Source organism: Hemitrygon akajei, unplaced genomic scaffold (genome assembly GCF_048418815.1).
Source record: "Hemitrygon akajei unplaced genomic scaffold, sHemAka1.3 Scf000069, whole genome shotgun sequence".
Classification (NCBI taxonomy): domain Eukaryota; kingdom Metazoa; phylum Chordata; class Chondrichthyes; order Myliobatiformes; family Dasyatidae; genus Hemitrygon; species Hemitrygon akajei.
In genome coordinates, this window is record NW_027331955.1 from 573,855 (window position 1) to 597,081 (window position 23,227).

At 44.8% G+C, this 23,227-nt stretch overlaps 1 protein-coding gene across 8 annotated transcripts in view; it reads left to right on the forward strand.

The window, feature by feature from the left end:
* LOC140722104 (NACHT, LRR and PYD domains-containing protein 3-like) overlaps window positions 1–22,400 on the forward strand; it is a 421,136-nt gene extending 398,736 nt beyond the window's left edge. For 4 of the 8 annotated variants that reach the window (XM_073036898.1, XM_073036897.1, XM_073036896.1 and 1 more), the window contains 11 exons: window positions 190–357; window positions 3,698–3,779; window positions 8,877–9,308; window positions 9,882–10,048; window positions 13,143–13,314; window positions 13,413–13,478; window positions 18,251–19,988; window positions 20,764–20,850; window positions 21,006–21,176; window positions 21,332–21,499; window positions 21,661–22,400. In XM_073036898.1, coding sequence (XP_072892999.1) covers window positions 3,770–3,779; window positions 8,877–9,308; window positions 9,882–10,048; window positions 13,143–13,314; window positions 13,413–13,478; window positions 18,251–19,988; window positions 20,764–20,850; window positions 21,006–21,176; window positions 21,332–21,499; window positions 21,661–21,748 — 3,099 coding nt within the window. In that variant the 5' untranslated portion in view covers window positions 190–357; window positions 3,698–3,769 and the 3' untranslated portion in view covers window positions 21,749–22,400. Of the gene's footprint in view, window positions 1–189; window positions 417–3,433; window positions 3,780–8,876; window positions 9,309–9,881; window positions 10,049–13,142; window positions 13,315–13,412; window positions 13,479–18,250; window positions 19,989–20,763; window positions 20,851–21,005; window positions 21,177–21,331; window positions 21,500–21,660 lie in introns of those variants that run through there. The other 4 variants (XM_073036899.1, XM_073036901.1, XM_073036902.1 and 1 more) reach the window with 4 other exon arrangements.
* The last annotated feature ends 827 nt before the right edge of the window (window positions 22,401–23,227 follow it).

The following is a 23,227-nucleotide window of genomic DNA, read 5'->3' on the forward strand; positions in this document are numbered from 1 at the left end:
CTGATGAGTTCCTCCAGCAATTTTGTGTGTGTTTCTTTGTATCCCATGTCAGGCTTTGGAAAGTGTGAGGGGCAGTTACAGATTTCTTCACTCGCATTATTATATATGAGTTCAAGATTAAGTTCCAATAAGTTTAATCCTTTGTTCTACTTTGTATGAGTAACATACTTCATTATCTCCTGGTTAAAGGTAGACCTGACCTGCGAGATTTATTGGAAGAAAAGCCCACGACAGGAAGAAAATCACAACTGAAGACGAGGGAACAGCAACACTGAACCAGCCTGAAGACGGAGAGCACCAAATGGAGAGAACCCATCTGACTTGGAGTTTCCATTGATTCAGTCAGGAGAAAGTTTGGTGAGTCTTATTTACCCAAACACTGGTCCTTTAGACATTACATTTCTGTACCAAGGAAGGTAGGAAATAGCTGGAGTGAGACTGAATCAGCGTAGGAATACCAGTATGCGCCTGTCAGACCCCGTTGCACTCACTGCAGATTTGCTAATTACTCTGGGAAGCCACGCACATTCCCTCATATTGTTTACTCATTTCAAACTCTTATCAGTTCTGCTGTTTCCTTGCTTGGCTGTGTTACGTCACAATAATCTCAAAATGCGTTGAGAATTTCCTCCCTTTATAAGAGGCCGCAGTTTTCTCCTGATCTAGTGATTGCAGAAATGTGGAGTTACCGTGAACTACAGCAACATGTCATTGACTCCTCTGTCTATTGCAATCTGCAACGATATACTTGCCCTCGAGTATGTTGTCCCACAAGCCTCCGCAAACCCTCTTGAAGCTAAATGTCCCAGCACCACATTTCATTCAGTCCTAACTAGCAAATGCCAACCAATAATTTACATTTACATACCCTGTCATCATCAAGTACTTTTCTACTAATAAATTGTCAGAACCTACGAATCTGTGATTAAGCAGAATTAGGTCTCACAATGAAGTTATGTTCCCCTTTGACCCTGTACCAAAGGCACGGGTTATATCTGTACTTGAGGTGAACGGATGTTCTTTCAGCCAGGACTGCTGGAGCTGCCGGGGTCTATTTACTCTCAGTCATTGTGGGATGGGAACGAGAGTGTTTGGTCAGATGATAGAAGAGTTGATATAAAGGCAATGCAATGTTCACAGAGACTGTGGGAGGATCGGTTGTGTACAGGGCATCATGTAGTCAGTTGGAAATGTTTAATTCAATACAATAAGTGTTACGAGTAAGAGTAACTTAGAACATGGTTCAGTACATGGATGGTACATGTTATCACCATTACACAGACCTGACTGTTACAAGGGCAGGATTGGTGTTTGATGCTCCAGGTTTTAGTTGTTTCATAATACGTAAGGGGGGGGGTGTGAAAGGGGGAGAATTGTTTTTACTAATTAGGGATGGTATCACAGCTACATAAACAGAGGACATCAATGTGGGTGAAAGTCAGAAATAAGAAGGGGGCTATCATTCTGGGAGTATTCTATCGGCCTCCCCCAAAGCCACTGGGATAATGAGAGCAGATAACTTAGCATTTTCAGGAAAGGTGCAAAAGCAACAAGGTTGTTATCATTATTGACCTCAACTTTCCTGATGTTGATCCCACCTCCTTGTTCCAAAATGTGTCAATGGGGCAGAATGCGTTGTGTGTCCAGGATGAATTCTTGACATAGTATGTGGATGGGCTAACTGGAGGATTTGCCATACTGTATCTAGTATGAGGCAATGATGCTGGTCAAGTAACAGATGTCAAGATGGGTGACCTGTTTGAGATAGTGACCACAACACCCCAATTTTTATCATGGTCATGGACAAGGATAGTAGCAGACGATACGATGCAGTATTTAATCAGTGGATGGGTAGTTACAATGGTATTTGTAATGGGAGTGCAAATTGGGAAAACATTTTCAAAGGTAAATGGAACAGTGGAACTGTGAAGGTTGTTTCAGGAACACTTGAATGCGGTTCAGGGTAGATTTGTTCCACACACAGTGAAAAAATGTTTATATAAACGAACCGTGGATCACAAGAGATGAGAACATTTAAGCAAGAGGGAAAAGGAAGCATTATTTAGGTTTAGGAAGCAACATTCGAGCAAGGCTCTAGAGAATTATAAGGTAGCCTGGAAGGAGCTTAAGAAGTGACTTACAAAGGTCGAAGGGAACTTAAGAAGACCTTGGGAAGTAGGATGAAGGAAATCCTAAGGCGTTCTACATGTGGGTGAAAAAGAGGAGGGTGAATTGATTGAGGGTAGGACTAGGACTACTCAGGAGCAAAGTTGGAAATGTGCCTGGAGGATACGGTGATAAGTGAGGTGCTTAATGAATGCCTTGCTTCAGAGTTACCAGTGAGATGGACAGTGATTGTGATGATAGCATAACATTCCCATTCTGCTAAGAAAGAGATGTTGTTCATTCTACCAATAAACACCACGTTACTACAGGAAGTGAGGGGCGATCACGGGGCTTTGACAATGAACATTGCATCCTCTCTGGCCACAGGGGTAGTAACACATGATTGGAGGCTGTCAAATGTTGTTCTGTAATTCAATAAACCCAATGGGAATACTGGGAATTATAGACCAGTCTATAATACTGGGAATTATAGACCAGTGAGTGTTACATCAGGGGTGGGCAAGCCCTTGGAACGGATTCTTGGGGACAGCATTTGCAGAAGCATAATCTTACTACGGGTTGCCACTTAGACATTTTGATGGTGAGTGGAGAAAATGGAAGGGGAGGTGCCCGAGATAATTTTCCACAATATGGATCAGGTACACACAGAATATCTGCCAACATTTGGGTTGACAGAGACTGATCAACATTCACCATGTCATTGTGCATGGAAAGTTGTGTTCAACAATACTTTTTAAGGTTTTTGAAGATGATTATCAATGAGGGTGGGGGAGTGGATGCTGTACATTGAACTCCAGTAAAGCCTTTGGCAAGGTGCCTCATGACAGCTCGTTCTGAAAGATAAGGTCCCATGAGGTACAGAGAAAGAAAGTTAGATGGATTCAAAAATTGCCTTGAAGGTAGCAAGCAAAGAGTGATGGTTGAACGTTCCTCCTCAGAATGGAGGCGCGTAACGAGTGTTGTACCACAAAGCTACAAGTTGTAACATTCGATATTTGTTAGTTGATAACAATGAAGTGAATGCAGGTGCACAAGGCTTGACCGGTCAGTTTGTGGATGACACAAAATTAGTAGATGGTACTCACGGTGAAGATTATCGTAGCTTATATGGGATCTAAATGGGCAGAGGAGTGGTAAATATATTGTAAAACCACAGCAACTGCTTCATGCAGAGGCTGGTGATTATGTGGAGGGACCTGCCAGAGGAAGTGGATGAGGCAGACACAATTGTATAATTCTAGAAGCAGTTGGGATGTGAAGGTGGAAAGAAGAGGCCAGGACGGAAATAGGCCCAACGAAGGAAATTAGGACCATCTCTGTGGGCACTGTTGTCAGCATTGTCTCGATGGGCTGAAGGGTCTGTACCTGTGCTCTGTTGCTCGGTGACTCTATTAGTATATGCGCCAGATATCACTCGACAGACATACAGACATGGTGTGGGAGTTGATGTTAACCGGGAATGTTTTGTCCCTAAGCCAACGGATGCTCTGATACAGAGGATGGCGATACTGTCATATTTGTAAAGTAATCCTACTCTCTCTGACTCAGTCTGTTGTTGTGTGTAATTCAGGTCATCACCAGCAGGTGGGGCTGTCCTGCACCGCGACCAAAGTGTAAACAATAATCATCAGTCAGAACCAGAATGGCTACAGGTATGTTCACTGTGATTTTTATAATTAAACTTCTGCCCTATTAGTGCACAACAGTTCAGATGAAGAAACTTACACAGGCGCTAACAGGGCAGAGAAAAGTTTCATCAAGCAGTGTCATTGTTCCCACTGGTAAAGCAGCTTTGTGTAATCGATCAATCCAAGTTCCAGTGCAGGGACCTGACACCAGTAATGGTTGAATTACTCCGCTCACCAGGTGAAGTTTCACCCGAGTGAGAGGAGTCGGAGACCCTGAATCAGCAGGTTGAGAGTGAAACACAAACAGGAATGTGACAGCGGTGTTGTTGGTTACGTAAAAGTCCAGGTTCAGGGTTTGTTACACATCAGGGCCTGTTTAGAGGTGAAAGACATCTCCAACTTCCACTTATAACATTCAGAAACAGGTGATAAGAGCATTTCCAGGATTTCAGGGATTGTGTGACAATACAACATTTCAGTTTTTGGCAGGGCAGCTATCAACTTCCTCCTCGATGGGCAAAGTAGATGAGGGGAATTTTCCGAACTCTGTTTTCTGTAGTCGAGCCAAGAACTTTGCCAGCCTTGGAAATGGCTGAGGATCAGGAGACACTTCATTTTAGAAAAACTTGTGGTCTGCTTTGGCGCATCACTGTCTGGTATGGAGGGGCTACTGCACAGGACAGATGAAGCTGCAGAAGGTTGTAAATCTAGTCAGCTCCATCTTGGGTACTAGCCCACAAAGTTCCCAAGACATCTTTAGGAAGCGGTGTCTCAGAAAGGCAGTGTCCATTATTAAGGACCTCCAGCACCCAGGGCATGCCCTTTTATCACTGTTACCATCAGAAAGCAGGTACAGAAGCCTGAAGGCACACACTTAGCGATTCAGGAACAGATTCGTCCCCTCTGCCATCTGATTCCTAAATGGACATCTAATCTTCGGACATGATCTTACTTTTTTTAATATACAGTCTTCCTGTTTTTTTTTTAAATCTATTCAATATACGTAATTGCATTACTTGTTTTTTTTAAATTTTATTCATTATTTTTTTTCTGCTAGATTAACAGCTGCTGCTAAGTTAACAAATTTCAGGTCACATGCTGGTGATAATAAAACTGATTCTGATTCTGTTTTAATGCCCCGATCCATGTCTGTTCTGTGAACGTGAGTTCTCAATATTTCCCTCTTGAGATGGTGTGCTACCTGAATTTAAATTGTCAGTATCTCTGATGGGAGACCCGGTATAACCAATGACCAGCTGTCTCTGTATCCTGTAGGCATTGTGATTGTGCTCAACTCTGTGATTCCAGGTGGAATAAAACAAAGATTACAGTCTGGAAATGGGTCCTTCAGCCCAACTAATTCATGCTGTTCTAAATGTATCTGAGCTGGCCCGATTTCCTAGCAGCTTTTCTCAAATTTCCCTTGCAGGCTTCTTCTACCCTATTTCCTGCCCACATCCTAAGCTTTGTAACTTCCTGTGTGTTACAGCCTCCTTTGGCTGCACGTAAATTACACCCATCACCTGCCACATGAAAAAAATGCCCCTTCAGTCCTTTTTAAATTTCTGCCCTCGAGTCTCAGACTCCCCTAACCTGGGCAAAAACACTATGACCATCGACCCTATCTGCACTCCTGATTATTTTCATCAGGAGTAAGTAGTGTAAGGTTACCCCTCAAGCTCCCGTGATCCGGGGCAAACTGTCCCAGTTGAACCATATAACACAAAAACCAAACAGCCCCATCCAGCAACGTACTTGTCAATCTCCTCGACACCCTTTCCAGCTGAATTACATCCATCCTATAGATTAGCAACTGTAAATACACGCAAAGCTCTCTCAGCGAGACTTTGTTTAGTTACTAGAACTGCACGCAAGACTCTCCCTTTGCCAATGACTTGTATAGTTGTTCCATGACGATCATCATCCAGGAGACGGGATGGGACCCAGGGGACCAGGCATCATGGGCTTCAAGGTTATGGTCGGTCTGTAACCCAGGGGAGTAGACATTGTTCGTCTCAAGCCAATGGTCAGTCGGTGACCCAGGGGACAAGACAGTGTGTGACAAAGCAAACGGGGAACGTGTGATCTAGAGGATTGGACCATGAGTAATCCAGTGGCTTGTCTGTGAGTGACACAGGTGACTGGACAGTTTGTGATCCAGGGAGATTTATGTTTATGGAAGATAATCCCAGTGATAATTCCCGGTATCACCTGATGTCATTCCATTAATACCTCTGGTTATCAGTCTCTTCAGCTAATGAGTAGTGGTGGTCAGTATTACTGTGTCTGTCCAGTTCTATTTCTGTCCAAACACCAGCTTACCAGGATGGTCACCTAGCAGAAAGTGTGGTTCATTCACATAGAACATAGAATAGTACAGCACATTACAGGCCTTTCAGCTCACAATGTTGTGCCGACCCTCAAACCCTGCCTCCCATATAATCCCCCACCTTAAATTCCTCCATATACTTGACACTTCTCCGGGTTGAACTCCATCTGCCACTTCTCAGCCCACTTCTGCTTCCTATCAATGTCTCTCTGTAATCTTCAACAATCCTCTACACTATCTACAACACCACCAACCTTTCTGTCGTCTGTAAACTTGCCAACCCACCCTTCTAAACCCATTCAGGTTGTTAATAAAAATCATAAAAAGTAGAGCTCCCAGAACAGATCCTTGTGGGACACCACTAGTCACAACTGTCCAATCCGAATGTACTCCCTCCACCATGAACCTCTGCCTTCTGCATTCAAGCCAATTCTGAATCCACCTGGCCAAACTTCCCTAGATCCCATGCCTTCTGACTTTCTGAATAAGCCTACCATGTGGAACCTTGTCAAATGCCTTACTAAAATCCACGCAGATCACATCCATATGCCAGGTCACCTCCTCAAAGAACTCTATCAGGCTTGTTAGACACGATCTGCACTTCATGAAGTCATGCTGACCATCCCTGATCAGTCCATGATTCTCTAAATGCCTATCTCTAAGAATCTTTTCCAACAGCTTTCCCACCACAGACATAAGGCTCACTGGTCTATAATTAGCTGGACTATCTCTACTATCTTTTTTGAACAAGGGGACAACATTCGCCTCCCTCCAATCCTCCGGTACCATTTCCGTGGGCAACGAGGACATAAAGATCCTAGCCAGAGGCTCAGCAATCTCTTCCCTCACCTCGTGGAGCAGCCTGGAGAATATTCCGTCAGGCCCCGGGGAGTTATACGTCCTAATGTATTTTAACAACTCCAACACCTCCTCTCCCTTAATATCAATATGCTCCAGAACATCGACCTCACTCATATTGTCCTCACCGTCATCAAGTTCCCTTTCATTGGTGAATACCGAACAGAAGTATTCATTGAGGACCTCCCTCAGGTCCACAGCCTCCAGGCACATCTTCACACCTTTCTCTTTAATTGGTCCTACGTTCACTCCTGTCATCCTTTTGTTCTTCACATAATTGAAGAATGCCTTAGGGTTTTCCCTCACCCTACTCGCCAAGGCATTCTCATGCCCCCTTCTTGCTCTTCTCAGCCCCTTCTTAAGCTCCTTTCTTGCTGCCCTATATTCCTCAATAGACCCATCTGCTCCTTGCTTCCTAAACCTCATGTATGCTGCCTTCTTCCATCTGACTAGATTTTCCACCTCACTTTGTCACCCATGGTTCTTACACCCTACAATTCTTTATCTTCCTCACCGGGACAAATTTATCCCTAACATCCTGCAAGATATCCCTAAACAACGACCACATGTCCATAGTACATTTCCCTGCAAAAATGTCATCCCAATTCCCACTCGCAAATTCTAGCCTTATAGCCTCATAGTTTGCCCTTCCCCAATTAAAAATTTTCCTGTCCTCTCTGATTCTATCCTTTTCCATGATAATGCTAAAGGTCAGGGAGCGGTGATCACTGTCCCCCAGAAACTCATCCACTGAGAGGTCTGTGACCTGACCCGGTTCGTTACCTAATACTAGATCTAGTATTGCATTCCCCTAGTTGGACTGTCAACATACTGTGACAGGAATCCGTTCTGGACACACTTAACAAACTCTGCCCCATCTAAACCCTTGGAACTAATCAGGTGCCAATCAATATTAGGGAAGTTAAAGTCAGCCCTGTTATTTTTGCACCTTTCCAAATTCTGCCTCCCAATCTGCTCCTGGGTATCTCTGCTGCTACTAGGGGGCCTATAGAATACCACCAGTAGAGTAACTGCTCCCTTCCTGTTCCTGACTTCCACACATACTGACTCAAAAGAGGATCCTGCTACATTACCCACCCTTTCTGTAGCTGTAATAGTATCGCTGACCAGTAATGCCTCCCCTCCTCCCCTTCCCACCCGTCTCTATCCCTTTTAAAGCACTGAAATCCAGGAATATTGAGAATCCATTCCTGCCCTGGTGCCAGCCAAGTCTCTGTGATGGCCACTACATCATAATTCCATGTATGTATCCAAGCTTTCAATTCATCACCTTTGTTGCTGATGCTTCTTGCATTGAAGTACACACACTTTAGCCCTTCTACCTTACTACCTTTACACCCTTTATTCTGCTTCTTTCCTCAAAGCCTCTCTATATGTTAGATCTGGCTTTACTCCATGCACTTCTTTCTCTGATCTATCGCTCCAGGTCCCATCCCCCTTGCAAATTAGTTTAAACCCTCCCGAACCATGCTAGCAATCCTACCTGCAAGGATATTGCTCCCCCTCGAGTTCAAGTGCAACCCATCCAATCTGTACAGGTCCCACCTTCCCCAGAAGAGATCCCAATGATCCAGAAATCTAAAACCCTGCACCCTGCACCAACTCCTCAGCCACGCATTCAAATGCCATCTCCTCCAATTCTTACCATCACTATCACGTAGCACTGGCAGCAATCCTGAGAACACCACCCTTGAGCTCCTGTTCTTCAGCCTTCTGCCTAGTTCCTGAAACTCACATTTCAGGACCTCATCCCTCTTCCTGCCTATGTCGTTGGTACCAACATGTATCACTGTACCAGCACAGTCCCACTCCAAACCTGGTCAGCCGGAGTCTCGGCTCCATTGCAGACAGCCATTGTGAATCCTTGTTCGAGTCGAAGTCACTCTAAACCTGCTATTTATCATTTACTTCAGGTGGGAAATTAAATCGGGTACAGATAGTACTCAAGAGGCTTTTACCAGGCAACTCATCGAGGGAAGATGATCGGGACACGGGAAGCAAGGTACCAAAGCAGGGTCAGATTGAGAGCAATGTCCCAATGGAATGCGGTCCGGCCGCAGCGGAGGAAGAGCAAATTCAGCCTGGAGACAGTGATGTCAGAGACACCGATCAGGACCCTGGAACCAGCACAAGTGAGGCGACTCCCTGTCAGCCCAGAGACAGTGACGTCAGAGACACCGATCAGGACCCTGGAACCAGCACAAGTGAGGCGACTGTCTGTCAGCCCAGAGACAGTGACGTCAGAGACACCGATCAGGACCCTGGAACCAGCACAAGTGAGGCGACTGCCTGTCAGCCCGGACGATCATTGAACACGGAATTGTCAAATGCCCAACACGGAGCAGGTGAGTGAAATATAAGCATGATGTGTTCACCGAATGTGACAAAGAGGAGGGAAAATGTGAGGCCATGTTGGAGCGTTGCTCAGAGAAGTGGGGTAATGTGTGGGTCAAGTGGTTTAGTAAGGCACGCGTTAACACACTACAGGAAATGTACTACCTAATGTGAGGATTTTCAGGATGTGTAATGGAGGAAATGCTGCTGTCCAGATAAGAGAGTATTTCCAGGATATGAAATAAGCGATATGTATTCTCCAAGATCGAGAGAGCATCTCTGGGAAGCGAGCGTCATTGACAGCGTCAGCAGGTATTGCCCATCCTAAATTGAAATAACTGAATTGGGTGGGAAGGGGGTTGGTCTGTTTTCCAGTAAAGTGGTCCTTCTGGTAATGTAGTGCCCAAAACACTGTGGCGTAGGTTTTAAGGTCAGTGTTGAAAATTATTGCAAAATCCATTGTTTGTTGCTGAAGACGGGTGAATATTGAGTTTCGAGACATGACTGGTTTGTTGAGTTGGGTGAGAGCGGTGGAGACAAGTGATATTTGAGTTTGTGTCTACATACTCTTTTCATATTCACAGAGCCAGAGTTTACAATCTCTGACCTCCTGGCAGAGGGGGGTGAATATCGATTGTACCAACTGACAAAGTTCTACAGAGACAGACTTCAACAAGCGATTGAAGAAAAGGTTGAAGGACTCAGTTCGATGTTGACAAAGGAGAGATATTTCAGTCGAGAAGAAAATGAGGTGAGTGTATTTAGTGTATTGTCACTGAACTGCTGGTATCAGAGGGAATAGTAATCGATATTAATCTCCTGCATGTTCTAGGAGTTCTGCATTGCAATGGAGACTTTGATCTCTGACTTGTTTTTCACAGATCTGGTTTCAGCTATTATGGTGGAGAGCACTGGGAACTACAGTTTCAGTGTCACCTTTGTCTCTCTCACCTGCTGTATTGATCGATGTGATATAAGAGCAGTGGCTGTATATCTGGACTATTGAGCAGCCATTCAGTCTCAAATTAATTTTGCATCTTACAGGACTGCCGGTTAAATTCACCTCAGTTTATTAATCCAGGATGAATATTAAACTGTCAGATTATAAATTGGGCCAACCGGCTTCACTGCCCTACTTGAGGGAGGGAAACCTACTAAACACACCTGGTCTGGTCTCCATCTGAGTTCCTGAACAATGACAACCTGACGTCATAGTCATAGAAAAGTACAGCACAGAAACAGGCCCTTAGGCCCATCTATTCCATGCCAGACTACTGAAACTGCCTATTCACATTGACCTGCACGGGGCCTTGGTGCTCTATACCCTTATCATTCATGTATCTATCCAGACTTCTCTTAACTGCTTGTACCCCCTGCACTGATAGCTCGTTCCACACTCTCACCACCCTCTGTGTGAAGGTGTTTCCCCTCATCTGCCCCTTGAACTTTTCACCTTTCAACATTTACCGATGACTTCTTGTAGTAACTCTTTACTGCAGTGCAAAATCCAATTAAAACCCTCGTAATCTTGCGTACCTCTATCAAATATCCCTTGCGTTCCAAGGCAGAAAGTCCTAACCTGTTCAATCTTTTCTCATACCTCAGGTCCTCAAGTCCCAGCAAAGTCTTTGTAAATTTTTTCGGTACTCTTTCAAACTTCTTTACATCTATCTTATAAGCAGATGAGCGGAACTGCATACAATACTCAAAATTAGGCCTCACCAACGTCTTATACACGTTCAACATCATTTCCCATCTTCTGTACTCGATATTTCCATTTATGAAGGTTAGTGTGCCAAATACTTTCTTGCTGATCTACCTGCCTTTGCTGCCACTTGTAATGAATTATGGACCTGCATTCCCAGATCACTTTGTTCTACTACACCCCTCAGTGCCCTACCAGTCACTGTATCAACACATCTAGAGTGCAACACGTCGCACTTGTCTGCATGAAATTTCATCGTCAATTTTTCAGCCCATTTCTCAGCTGGTTTAGACACCACGGCAAGCTTTGGTAGTCTTCCTCACTCTCCACTACACGTCCCCACTCTTGGTGTGCAAATTTGCTGATCGAATTAACCACATTTTCATTCAGATCGTTAATATAGATCACAAACAACAAAGGACCCAACACCCATCCCTGTGGCACCACATGAGTTACAAACTCTCAAACAGAGATTCAACAGTGTATAACCACTCTGTCTTCTTCCAAGAAGTCATTGTCTAATCGAATTTACCAGTTTACCTTGACTGCTGAGCCACTGAACTTTCTTGACCAGCCTCCTTTGCGTTACCTTGTCAAATGCCGTGCTGAAGTCCATGTAGACAACACACACTTCCTTCGATTCATCAACTTTCCCGGTAACTTCCTGGAAAATCTTTTAGGTAGGTTAGACGTGAACTACCATGCATAAAGCTGTTATCTTATGAACCCAAAAATCAATAGGTTGTCCTAAAAGAGTATATGTATCAGACAGAAATTTTGGTGAGCCATTTTCCGTTATTAGCTAGCTTACCTTCATATTTCATATTCTCTCTACTTACGGATTTTTAGTTGCTTTCTGCTGGTTAGTAAAAGCTTCCCATTTCTCCAGCTTCCCACTATATTTTGCTATATTCTATGCCCTCTCCTTTGCTTTTGTGCTGCATTGACTTCCTCGTCAGCCATGGTTGATCATCCTCCCTTTGGAATTATTTTCAATTTTTGGGATTATCTACCTCTACCTGCGCCGTCCGAATCGCTTCCAGAATCTTCATCTATTCCTGCTTTGCTTTTGTCTCTGTTAGTGTCCTCTTCCAATTTACTTTTGCCCAACTCCTCTCTCATGCCTCTGTAATTCCTTTATTCCACTGTTATATGGATACATCTAACTTTTACCTTCTCCCTCTCAAACTGCAGTTAGAGTTACACTATTTTATGATCATTGCCTCTTAAGGGTTTATTTACCTGAAGCTCCCCAATCAAATCTGCTGCAATACACAACACCAATTACAGATACACATTTCCTATAGTGGGCTCAACCATAGGCTTCTCTCAAAAGCCATCTCAAAGGCATTCTATAAATTCCCTCACTTGGGATTCAGCACTGACTTGATTTTCCAAAGCTACCTGCATATTGAAATTCCCCATGACTGTTTTAACATTGACCTCTCCACATGCCTCTTCTCTCTCCCACTGGAATTTGTAGCCCACATCCTGGTTACTGTTCCATCAGGGTCATTTTTCCTATGCAGTTTCTTAACATCTACATCATCCAATCTGATATTGCCTCTTTATAGAAACATAAAAACATAGAAAACCTACAGCACAATACAGGCCTTTCTGCCCACAAGATTGTGCCGAACATGTCCCTACCCTAGAAATTACTACCCTAAAAGACTCTATCGTATCTGCATTATAAGGACTTTTATTTTTCTATGAGAACAGAGTCAACCCAACCCTTTCACTCACCTGCCCATCCTTTTGCTTAAATTTTTTACCCAACTATAAACTTCTTTCTGCCACGATCCAGTGATGACCACAATCCATTTTTTGCTCTCTTGCCTTCCTGTCTCTTCTTGTTGTCACATATTTCTGATGTAATGTTGCACATTGATGGACAAGTAAGTTAATCACATTGAATATACTGCAGGGCGTCACTAAATCCTTATTTTTTCACGATATTGATTTAGAATTTCCTTCAGTTACTGTTTCTCTGTTAATGACTGAACCCAGGGAGGATGAGACAGCAGCCCAGTGACTGCATCTGTTCTGAAGCTACTGGGGCCATGAACAGATGTTTTCCTCCACATTCTCCATGTCTGTCTGTCTGCTCTACAATAAATAAATTGTTTCCCTTTTATAGAAAGTCACTGAACTGACAGAGAGGGGAAACCGGACAGAGAGTTCCAGACTCTTCCTCAGTTTGGTGATGGACAAAGGCTCCCGGGCCCGGAGGGCAATGTGGGAATCCTTTGTGATGTGGAGGACTGAGTTACCAAAGTTGGACAGAATACTGAGAGAAATACAGGAACTCGGTATGTTAAAACCACGCACTGAACACAAAGGCACATTGAAATAAGCAGATTTAATTATTTTATTTCTGTTTTCATGGACATTTATTTTATTTAAACAGGTCCTGATCCACAAGAATACATGAACATCGGCCAAGGGTTATCTGAGTTACCCGCTCATCTGATAGGTGAGTGATGAAATGCACAGTTCAAACCAGATCTCAAATGTTTGACTGTGACTTGGCAGAACTGGGGAATCAAAATTCACTATTAATCATTCGCTGATCTCTGGTTCAGTTTACAATTCAGAGAATCTCTCGTTGCAGCCTGAATAGTCTACAATGTATTTTTCTATTAATCCAGCTGTTGGTTCTGGTGAAGCCTTCACTCCAGGGTCTCACGCTCTGGGAACACCCACACACCCCAGACAGGCTCCTGATACACTGTATGACCCAGTCCAGGTGACTTTTCTATCTTCACACCTTTCAGATTCTGAAGGCCCTTCTCCTTCGTAATAGCAGCAGCACTCAGTTCTGTCTACTGATGCTCTTTACCTTTTGTAATTCTGCAAGTTACTTCCACAGAGTTTGTCTGGTATTTCCTTTTCACCCATTACTGCATCTACATCATTTTCAGCAGTCCGATATCGACCCTCTCACTTTTTTACTCTTAAAAATACTTTGGTATTCTCTTATATATTATTGTCCATACTCTTGCATTTACTGCACATCTAGGAGAATATTTATCACAGTTGCTTCTGACATGACCAAGGCAATAAATTCCAGGCGCCCACTACCATGTGAAAAAGCTACCCACGTGCTGTAAATTTACCCCATCTCACTCTAACCAAATGCCCTGTGGTACTAGACACCAGTCATGTGTACAGGCTGTGTGCCTAAACTCGTATCTCTCAATCTTATACACTTCAGTGAGATCTCTATTCTAACTCCAGAGTAAACAAACCAAGTCTATCAAACCTCTGCTTGTAGCACATGCCACTGAATCCAAGCAACATCCTGATGAACCTTTTCTGCACCCGCTCCAATCCTTCCCAGAGCTGGACAATCAGAAGTGAATACAATACTCCAAATGCTCCCTAAAACCATATGATACAGGAACAGAATTAACCCATGCCGCTCAGTGAATTTGCTCTTCGATTCCTCTCTACCCCATTATCCCAGTAAATGTTGGCACTCTTCCTAATCAGGAACATATCGACCTGCATTTTAAATATACCCAAAGACTTGTCTTCCTCAGCTGTCTATGACAATAGTTCCACAGATTCACCACCCTCCAGCGAAAGAAATTTCTCCCAGTGTGGGTCCCCGGCAGCCAGGACAATTCACACGGTTCTCAAGCATGTTCATTTTCTGTATGAGCCTCCCATGTGGGATCCAACTAATATCCAAGCAGACAATATCCATGTGTAACTTCATCCAGCACCTGTGTCACCTCCTGGAAGAACTCATTCAAGTTAGCAAGACACTACTTCCCCCACCCAAAGCCTTGCTGCTGAAATCTAACCCACCTCAAACATTCTCTCTGTCATACTCCCATGGGGCAGAAGATATAAAAGGCTGAAGGTATGTACCACCGGCCTCAAGGACAGCTTTAATTCTGCATTTATAAGACTATTGAATGGTCATCTATTATGCTATTATCGGCTTTTTAATAATAAGACAAATGTTATATATAAAATCGTAACATCGTGCATCTCACAACTAACCACAATAGACATACAGAAGAGCAGTAAGAATACAGTTTGAGTATAAACGGATTTAAGAAACAACTAATAACAGATTATGTAGTTCTATAGCAAGCCCTGGGGAAAGCGGAAATCTTTCAATATTATATTGTCTTTCAAGAACCATTTCATTCTATCCCTCGAGTGTTTTAGAGAAGTTCATAGTAATATAATATATTTGTGTGCATCTTATATAATTATGGTTATAAGATGCACCCAATCTTTGTGAAGTGTCTACAACTGATGAAGATTTGGCGTACAATAATCACCCTATTAACAACCACAGAAGAACAACCACTGTTTTCAAAATAAATGGAGGCATTTTCCAGAGAGACTTACAAAGCCCACTATGGTTTTATCTAGTTTTAAACCCACTTTCTAATTTACTGAAATGGACAAAAATCAGGTATCAAATCAGGAAAAAACAATAAACAAATTATACTTTGACACAGCTATACAGGGATGATTGGAAATTAGTTGCCCTTGTATCATTAAAGCTAAAACAATTAATTCAAATAATGGAACTAATTTCCAAAGAAACCATGTATAGCATATATAGCTATGCATGTCTGTGTGATCCTATAAAATATTAAATTAAACAAGTTGTGTAGAAATAGAAATAAAAAAGAGATTAGTGAGTCACTATCGATGGATTCAACGTCCATTCAGAAACTGGATGACAGAGGAGAAGTTGTTCCTGAAGCGTTGAGTGTGCGCCTTACTCCGATCCTGTACAGTAGTCCTCGTGATCCAGACTGTGATGCAGCCAGTTACAATGCTCTGCAAGTTACATCTGTAGAAGATGTTGGAAACTCCTGATGAAATATAGCCACTGTTGTGCCTTCTTTGTAGCTGCATCGATATATTGGGTCCAGGTTAGATACTCGGAGATATTGACAGCCAGGAATGTCAAATTGCTCACTCTTTCCACATCAGATCACTCTATGAGGATTGGTGTGCTGTGTTCCCTCATTTTGCATTTTCTGAATTTCACAATTAGTTCTCAGGATATATTTTCATCAATGCAAGGTGTCATAGGTGTCCGCTGGTGGCAGACCCAAATGCAAGACACCGACACTGAAGTACTAGGAACAGGACTGGGTGTGTAAAGCAAGCAAGGGAAGTGGGAAAGAAATGATGCTGGACATGACACAGGCCCTGGACGAGACTAGGATACAGGGCCTGGGCTAGGACTAGACTAGGAAAGCGGGACCCAGATGAGGAACTAGGAACTTGGAACCTGGACAAGGACTCTGAGCCAGAGACTGAACAGGGACCTGGAACCTGGGTCTTGACTCATTCCACCGAGATGCAACACTGAGCGTCATAGGAAGTCATTCCTGCCTGTGGCCATCAAACTTTACAACTCCTCCCTCGGAGTGTCAGACACCCTGAGCCAATAGGCTGGTCATGGACTTAATTCCATTTGGCATAATTTACTTATTATTATTTAATTATTTATGGTTTTATATTGCTATATTTCTACACTATTCTTGGTTGGTGCGACTGTAACGAAACCCAATATCCCTCGGGATCAATAAAGTATGTCTGTCTGACTCGGGCTCGGACCCCGGGACCAGGCAAGGACAAGACGTGGCTACAGGACGAGGGTGGCAACAGGGCTGGATGTGAGACTCCTGGACAGGACGAGGGAACCCCAGCACAGGACTGGGTGAGGCACATGGACAGGATGAGAACACGAAGCCTTAACTTGTTTTTTGGAGGACAGGAATGCAAAGCCTTGGTCAAGGGAGAACAGGAACATGGAACACAGAGCCGGGATACCTCCATGGGAACAGGACTTGGGGCCAGGGCTCTGCACAAAGTTAGGACCCCTCCTAGGGAGCAGGTCGTAGGGCTGGGACTCATACACAGAACACTGAGAGACAGAACTCCACTCAAGGTAGCGGCAAACGGCTGGACCTACCTAGCAAAGGTGAGGACACAGGCGAAGGTGGCAAGTGAGGCTTCAGACGGAAGGGGAAGAGGAAGGGAAGGGGAACTTCCAGCAACTGAAGCTGAACCCAGGAGCTGTTTTATGTAGCCAGACCAAAATAAGAATCAGTTACCTCAGAGAACCCAACAGAACAAGGAAAACCCAGAAAATCTGGAATAAGGAACATGGACCGGACCATGAAACGGAATGAAGACTTCACACACCGGACCATGACACAAGGAGGGTTTGCAATTTGGAATTTGAAAATGCTCACTGTTTCCACTTCAGATCCCTCTATGAGGACTGGTGTGTTCTGTTCCCTAATCTTGCCTATTCTGAAATTCACAATTAGTTCTAAGGATATATTTTCATCAACGCAAGGAGGATACAGCACTCAGTACAAGCAAATGCAATTCTGATAAAGGGTGCACATCACTGAATGGAAATGAAAGCAGAATCCATAAAAATGAAGAAACTATATAAGAGAAGAAAGTTAACCAATGGAAGAGTGTTTTGCCTTGCGTATCTAGTCAGCTGGGACGCAACATCCATGGTCGACTCTGATAGGCGGAGGCATCATAATACAGAGCCCCACACTCCACCTGCCAGGCTGATCAGTAGCAGTTGCCAAGACTTCACCACTCTCTCCACACACACGATGTACACCACTGAGACGTTTATGGTTCTTGCCAGTCACAGATTCCTTTCCATCTTTCCTGCAATCCTCCATCACTGAGACTGAAAACTACCCTTTTCATTCTTGTCCCGATGGGTTATCGATCCAGAACTTCACTGTGATTCTGTCCACAGATGCTGCCTGACTTGAGTATTTCCCGCATATTCTGCTCCTGTTTTGATGCAAGAGCAGTGGACACCTGTGACTCCCCAGTGTGCAACTTTGCCAAAATGCACAGTGTCCTGCTCTCCATATTTCCGCACCAGATCAACATTAACATTGTCTGTTAATGATGCAAACAATGCTTTAAATATCGTGGCATGTTGTTGTAATACAGTGCTTTCAGGATTGGAATAGGATATCAGGGGAATGTTCACCATCACAAATAACTAGTACCAGAATATGAGGATTGGACATTTTCTGGGACATTTATCACTGTCAATTCCGGTGTCTGTGAACAGAATTTTACTCTCAGTCCTAATATCCATGGAAGCATTGAATTAATTCATGTAATCTCAAACACTGAATGCTGAAATGCAGTTATAATATTCTTTGTCAGTTGAGCCATTTAACATTTTGACTATGTTCTCTGTTCCCATTGAAGATGTTCAACGGAAACACAAGGAGACTCTGCAGGCACAAAATGAAACATTGAGAGTGAACACGATCCTGATGAGGGAGAAGGTGAAGGTTTTCCAGCTGGTTGATCGATACGCTGAGCTCACGGTCATTTCTACTGTTCGAGATCGGAGACTGGTGGAACATGAGCTACTGGCAAGAGGCAGAGATCACGAAGAATTGAGAGAGAAACATCTGCGCAGAAAGCTGGAAAAAATCCGGACGGATCACTTGTTCCAGAGCAGCTTTTCCCGGAGTAAATCCAAATCTGGGATTTCAGCAGCAGTGGCCGGAGTCCCTGGGATCGGGAAAACAACAATGGTACAAAAGATTGTTTATGACTGGGCCACGGGGAAAATATACCAACAATTCCAGTTTGTCCTCAGTTTCAAATTCCGTGATTTAAACAGTATTAACTGTCGAATAAACCTGAAGGGACTGATTCTGGATCAGTATCCTTACTTTGGGAATATCCTGAGAAAGGTCTGGAAGAACCCAAAGGGATTGCTGTTTATATTCGATGGTTTGGATGAATTCAATGACAAAATTGATTTTGCTGACAGTCGGAGAGACACAGAACCTCGGAACACATGCACAGATCCTGAATTCAAGTGCAAGGTGTCTGACATTGTGTACAGTTTAATCCAGGGCAAGCTGCTCCCAGGGTGTTCAGTGCTGGTGACCACCCGTCCCACTGCGCTACATTTATTGGAAAAGGCGAAGATCGGTATCTGGGCTGAAATCCTCGGATTTGTTGGAGAGGAACGGAAGGGATATTTCATCAGACATTTTGAAGATCAGATGGTGGCGGAAGCTGTTTTCAAACACGTGAAGGAGCACGAGATCCTGTACACCATGAGCTACAACCCCTCCTACTGCTGGATCCTCGCACTGGCACTGGGCCCCTTCTTCACACAAAGAGTCAGGGACCCACAGCGAGTTCCCAAGACCATCACCCAACTGTACTCCTACTATATTTACAACATCCTGAAAAACCACGGTCGTGATATTGAGAACCCCCGTGATGTGTTACTCAGGGTTGGTCAGATGGCCTTCAGAGGAGTGTTCGAGAGGAAGATTGTGTTTACAGATGGAGATTTGATCAACTACAATCTGCAGCCTTCCCAGTTCCTGTCCGGGTTCCTGATGGAGCTTTTGGAGAGAGAGGATTCGGCCCAGAGTGTGGTGTACACATTCCCACACCTCACCATCCAAGAGTTTGTAGCTGCAGTCGCACAATTCCTGAATCCACATCCCGGGAATATCCTCAAATTCCTCACGGGAGCCCACAACACGGAAGATGGGCGATTTGAGGTATTTCTCCGTTTTGTTGCTGGTCTCTCCTCCCCAAATACAGCTCAGTGCCTGGAGGAGTTTCTGGGTCCATTTCCTCATCAAACAACCTGCCGGGTGATTGACTGGGTGAAGAACGAGGTTAAACGCCAGAGTGGAAACACAGAGAGTGAGACTGGTAAAAGGAGCCTCTTGAACACATTGCACTACCTGTTTGAGTCTCAGAATCGTGGACTGGCTCAGGCCGCGCTGGGATCTGTGGAAACACTTTCATTCAGTGGAATGACACTGACCCCGATTGACTGCGCGGTCCTGTCTCATGTCATCGGACTCTGTGATACAATAAAACACCTCAACCTGTGGGACTGCCACATTCAGTGTGAAGGAATCCAGCAGCTGGGACCCGGGCTGCACAAATGCCAGGAGTTGGGGTAACTTGATTTATCTCTCACTCTGAACTGTGAAACTGTCCAATTGTATTGTTTCAATGTAAAGGGATTTGAGTAAAACTAGTAAATCAAATTGTAAAGAATTGTGGCAAATGCCATCCGCCTTTGTCCTGTGTAATCACTCGTCCTCATCCTCCTTCTTCCTGTTGGATATCTCTTACCCATTACCCGTCCCCTGTCAGATCTCTCTTCACCACCCCTGTTTCTCCTGTGGGACCTCTCTTCTCCCGTCCCCCTTCCTCCTGTGGGATCTCTTGTTCCCATCCCCCTTCCTCCTGTGGGATCTCTCTTCCCCGTCCCCCTTCCTCCTGTGGGATCTCTTGTTCCCATCCCCTTTCCTCCTGTGGGATCCTTCTTCCTCGTCCCCCTTCCTTCTTCAGGTTCTTTCTTTCCATACATTTCCTCAGGTGGTATCATTTCCCATCGACATTTCCCCAATTCACAAATCTTCCTCACTGTGGGACTTTCTCCCCTTCAACTCTGTCCCTTTCGACCCTCTCACGTCAGAAACACTTTTCCAACCATTGCGGAATGAGACAAGAGTATGTGGAGTTTACAGGGACACGTTGGCTGTCTAAATTACTGACATTCGGTGAATACCTTGGTGCTGGACAGTGAGGGACATTGACAGTGATGGGAACTCCGATCAGTGATTTACTGAAGGGTTTAATGTTTCCTGAAATATCTGAATGAGAGAAATTCCCTCAGACCTGCAGTTTGAATCACTTTGTTCATTAATTTGTCTGTTTGCGTTTAGACTGAGTTATAATAAACTGGGAGATTCAGGAGTGAAACTGGTGTCTGACGCTCTGAGGAAACCGGAGTGTAAAATACAGAAACTGTGGTAAGTACCAGAATGTGGGAGATTGTGTTTACAGTCACTGGGTGTCTGACACTGAACATTAATGTGATCAGTAATTGTGTTACTGATAAACACTGGGGACTTGTACCGTCTCCTGTCTCTCTGTGTCCTTCACCCTCACTCTCTCTCATCTCCAGGTTGAGGGATGTCGGTCTCACAGATTCTGGTGCCGAGGATCTTGCCTCCGGTCTCAGCACAAACACATCACTGACGGAGCTGAACCTGAGTGATAATAAACTCGGAGATTCAGGATTGAAACTGTTGTCTGCGGCTCTGAGGAACCCGAACTGTAAAACACAGACACTGTGGTAAGTACCAGACTGTGGGAGATTGTGTTTACAGTCACTGGGTGTCTGACACTGAACATTAATGTGATCAGTAATTGTGTTACTGATAAACACTGGGGATTTGTACCGTTTCCTGTCTCTCTGTGTCCTTCACCTTCACTCTCTCTCATCACCAGGCTGGACGATGTCGGTCTCAGAGATTCTGGTGCCGAGGATCTCGTCTCCGCTCTCAGTACTAACATATCACTGACGGAGCTGAGCCTGAATGCAAACTCACTCAAAGACCGATCTGTCCCCGCTTTCCGCCGCCTCATACAGACTCTCCCGAGTCTGAAGTGGATCGGGTGAGTGTTTGTTAATGTTCAATGCGATAAAATATCAGCGGATCCGTGTGTTTTCTGTTGATATTTGTCTGTGTGTGTTGTTGAAACATTAACCCCGATCCCTGTTACTGACACTGTTGTGTAATCTGTTTATTTCATCTTTATTCTCCCGTCTGTTTCAGGCTGCGGGACAATCGGTTCAGTGCTACTGGGAAGAAGGAACTGAGATCTCTGCAGGAACCCAGACCCGGACTGACAGTGATAGTGTGAACATCTGAATGTGTGAACATTCCCGCCCGCGGGATGGGGACATCTTGGCCAATTCCCCGCGCCCCTCACCTTTATCTGCCGTTCTTACCTTTAATAACCGTGCACCAGGTTTAATTCCCAACGGATCTAACGGAACTGGCTCCAGTCTCGTGTTCTGTGTAATCGCCTGTCGTCCAGCGGACCAGCTTCCGCCGGATGTGTGGGTCCGAGATTCCCCCATGTGAGACCCCGGGGAATTACACAGACAGGAAGAGCCCGGGAGCCGGAACTCAGTCTGGGACACCGGTGTCCCGGGGTGGGATTAAACCGGGAGAGAATCCTTTTGCTCCCTTTGCTGAGGACGGTGCATTCGGCAGTCTGGCCGATATAATGATGTTAAATTGACAAATCCCTCGGCAGTGACCCTGAATCTGCAGCGATCCCGGACACGGCCCTGAAGTGTGATTTTATAATCATCGGTTCCCCGATGCAGAGTGACGGTGAGAAACGGGACTGATTATTCACCCGGTCACTCGTTGTCGCCGGTCAGTTAATTGTGTGTGACTGTGAGTGAGTCGGGAGCAGCTTATTTATTCCCGCACGTCAGCAGCTCACACATTGTTTAATTTACATTTGTCATGATGAAATCAATAAACCGCTGTAACTTCCTGTCCTGGTGCCGGACTCGAGTTTTATTTGAGGTTTCTGCTGCCCCCCGCACCCTGTGCACTGCAACAGTGGGTCGGAGCTCCTCACACTGACACAGTAGTGTCTCAGCTCCAGGCTGAGGGAGGTCGGACTGGCAGAGTCTGGGTGACCAGGATCTCATCCCCACCCAGCCCCCTTCTTGGCAAACTGACCTCCTCCTGCCCCGCGCAGACAGTTAAACTCGACTGTAATATTAGCCGTGATTCCACCGAGGTCCGGAGTACGAGAGGGATGGGGGATGGAATACTGGCGTGAAACACGGAGTGAAGCTCCCTCAACATCGTCCCATCACACACGCCCGGGGTCAGACACAGAATGAATGTCTCTCCACATCGTCCCATCACACAAAACCAGGGTCAGACAGAGAGTGAAGCTCCCTCTACACTGTCCCATCATACACTCCCAGGGTCAGACACAGAGTGAATCCCCCTCCACCCCATCCCATCACACACTCTTGTGTTCAGACACAGAGTGAATCTCGCTCCGCACCGTCCCATCACACATTCCTGGGACAGACACGGGGAAAAAAAGGTCTATAGTGTGAGATATATCAACTGAGTTCTCGAGTTGAAACAAATTACAGAGGAAACTCTCATTGTAGCACAGGGAACCACACACACACACAGACATACACGATGAATATACGTAGAAGTGGTCACAGACGGAGACGGATGCAGTGTGCACAGACCAGGAGGGAGTGGGAGGGGCACAAACGGGCAGGGGAGTACAGATGGGATTCATAAACATAGCAGTTAACAATCACATTTGTCTTCTAGGGTCGAGAAGTAACCC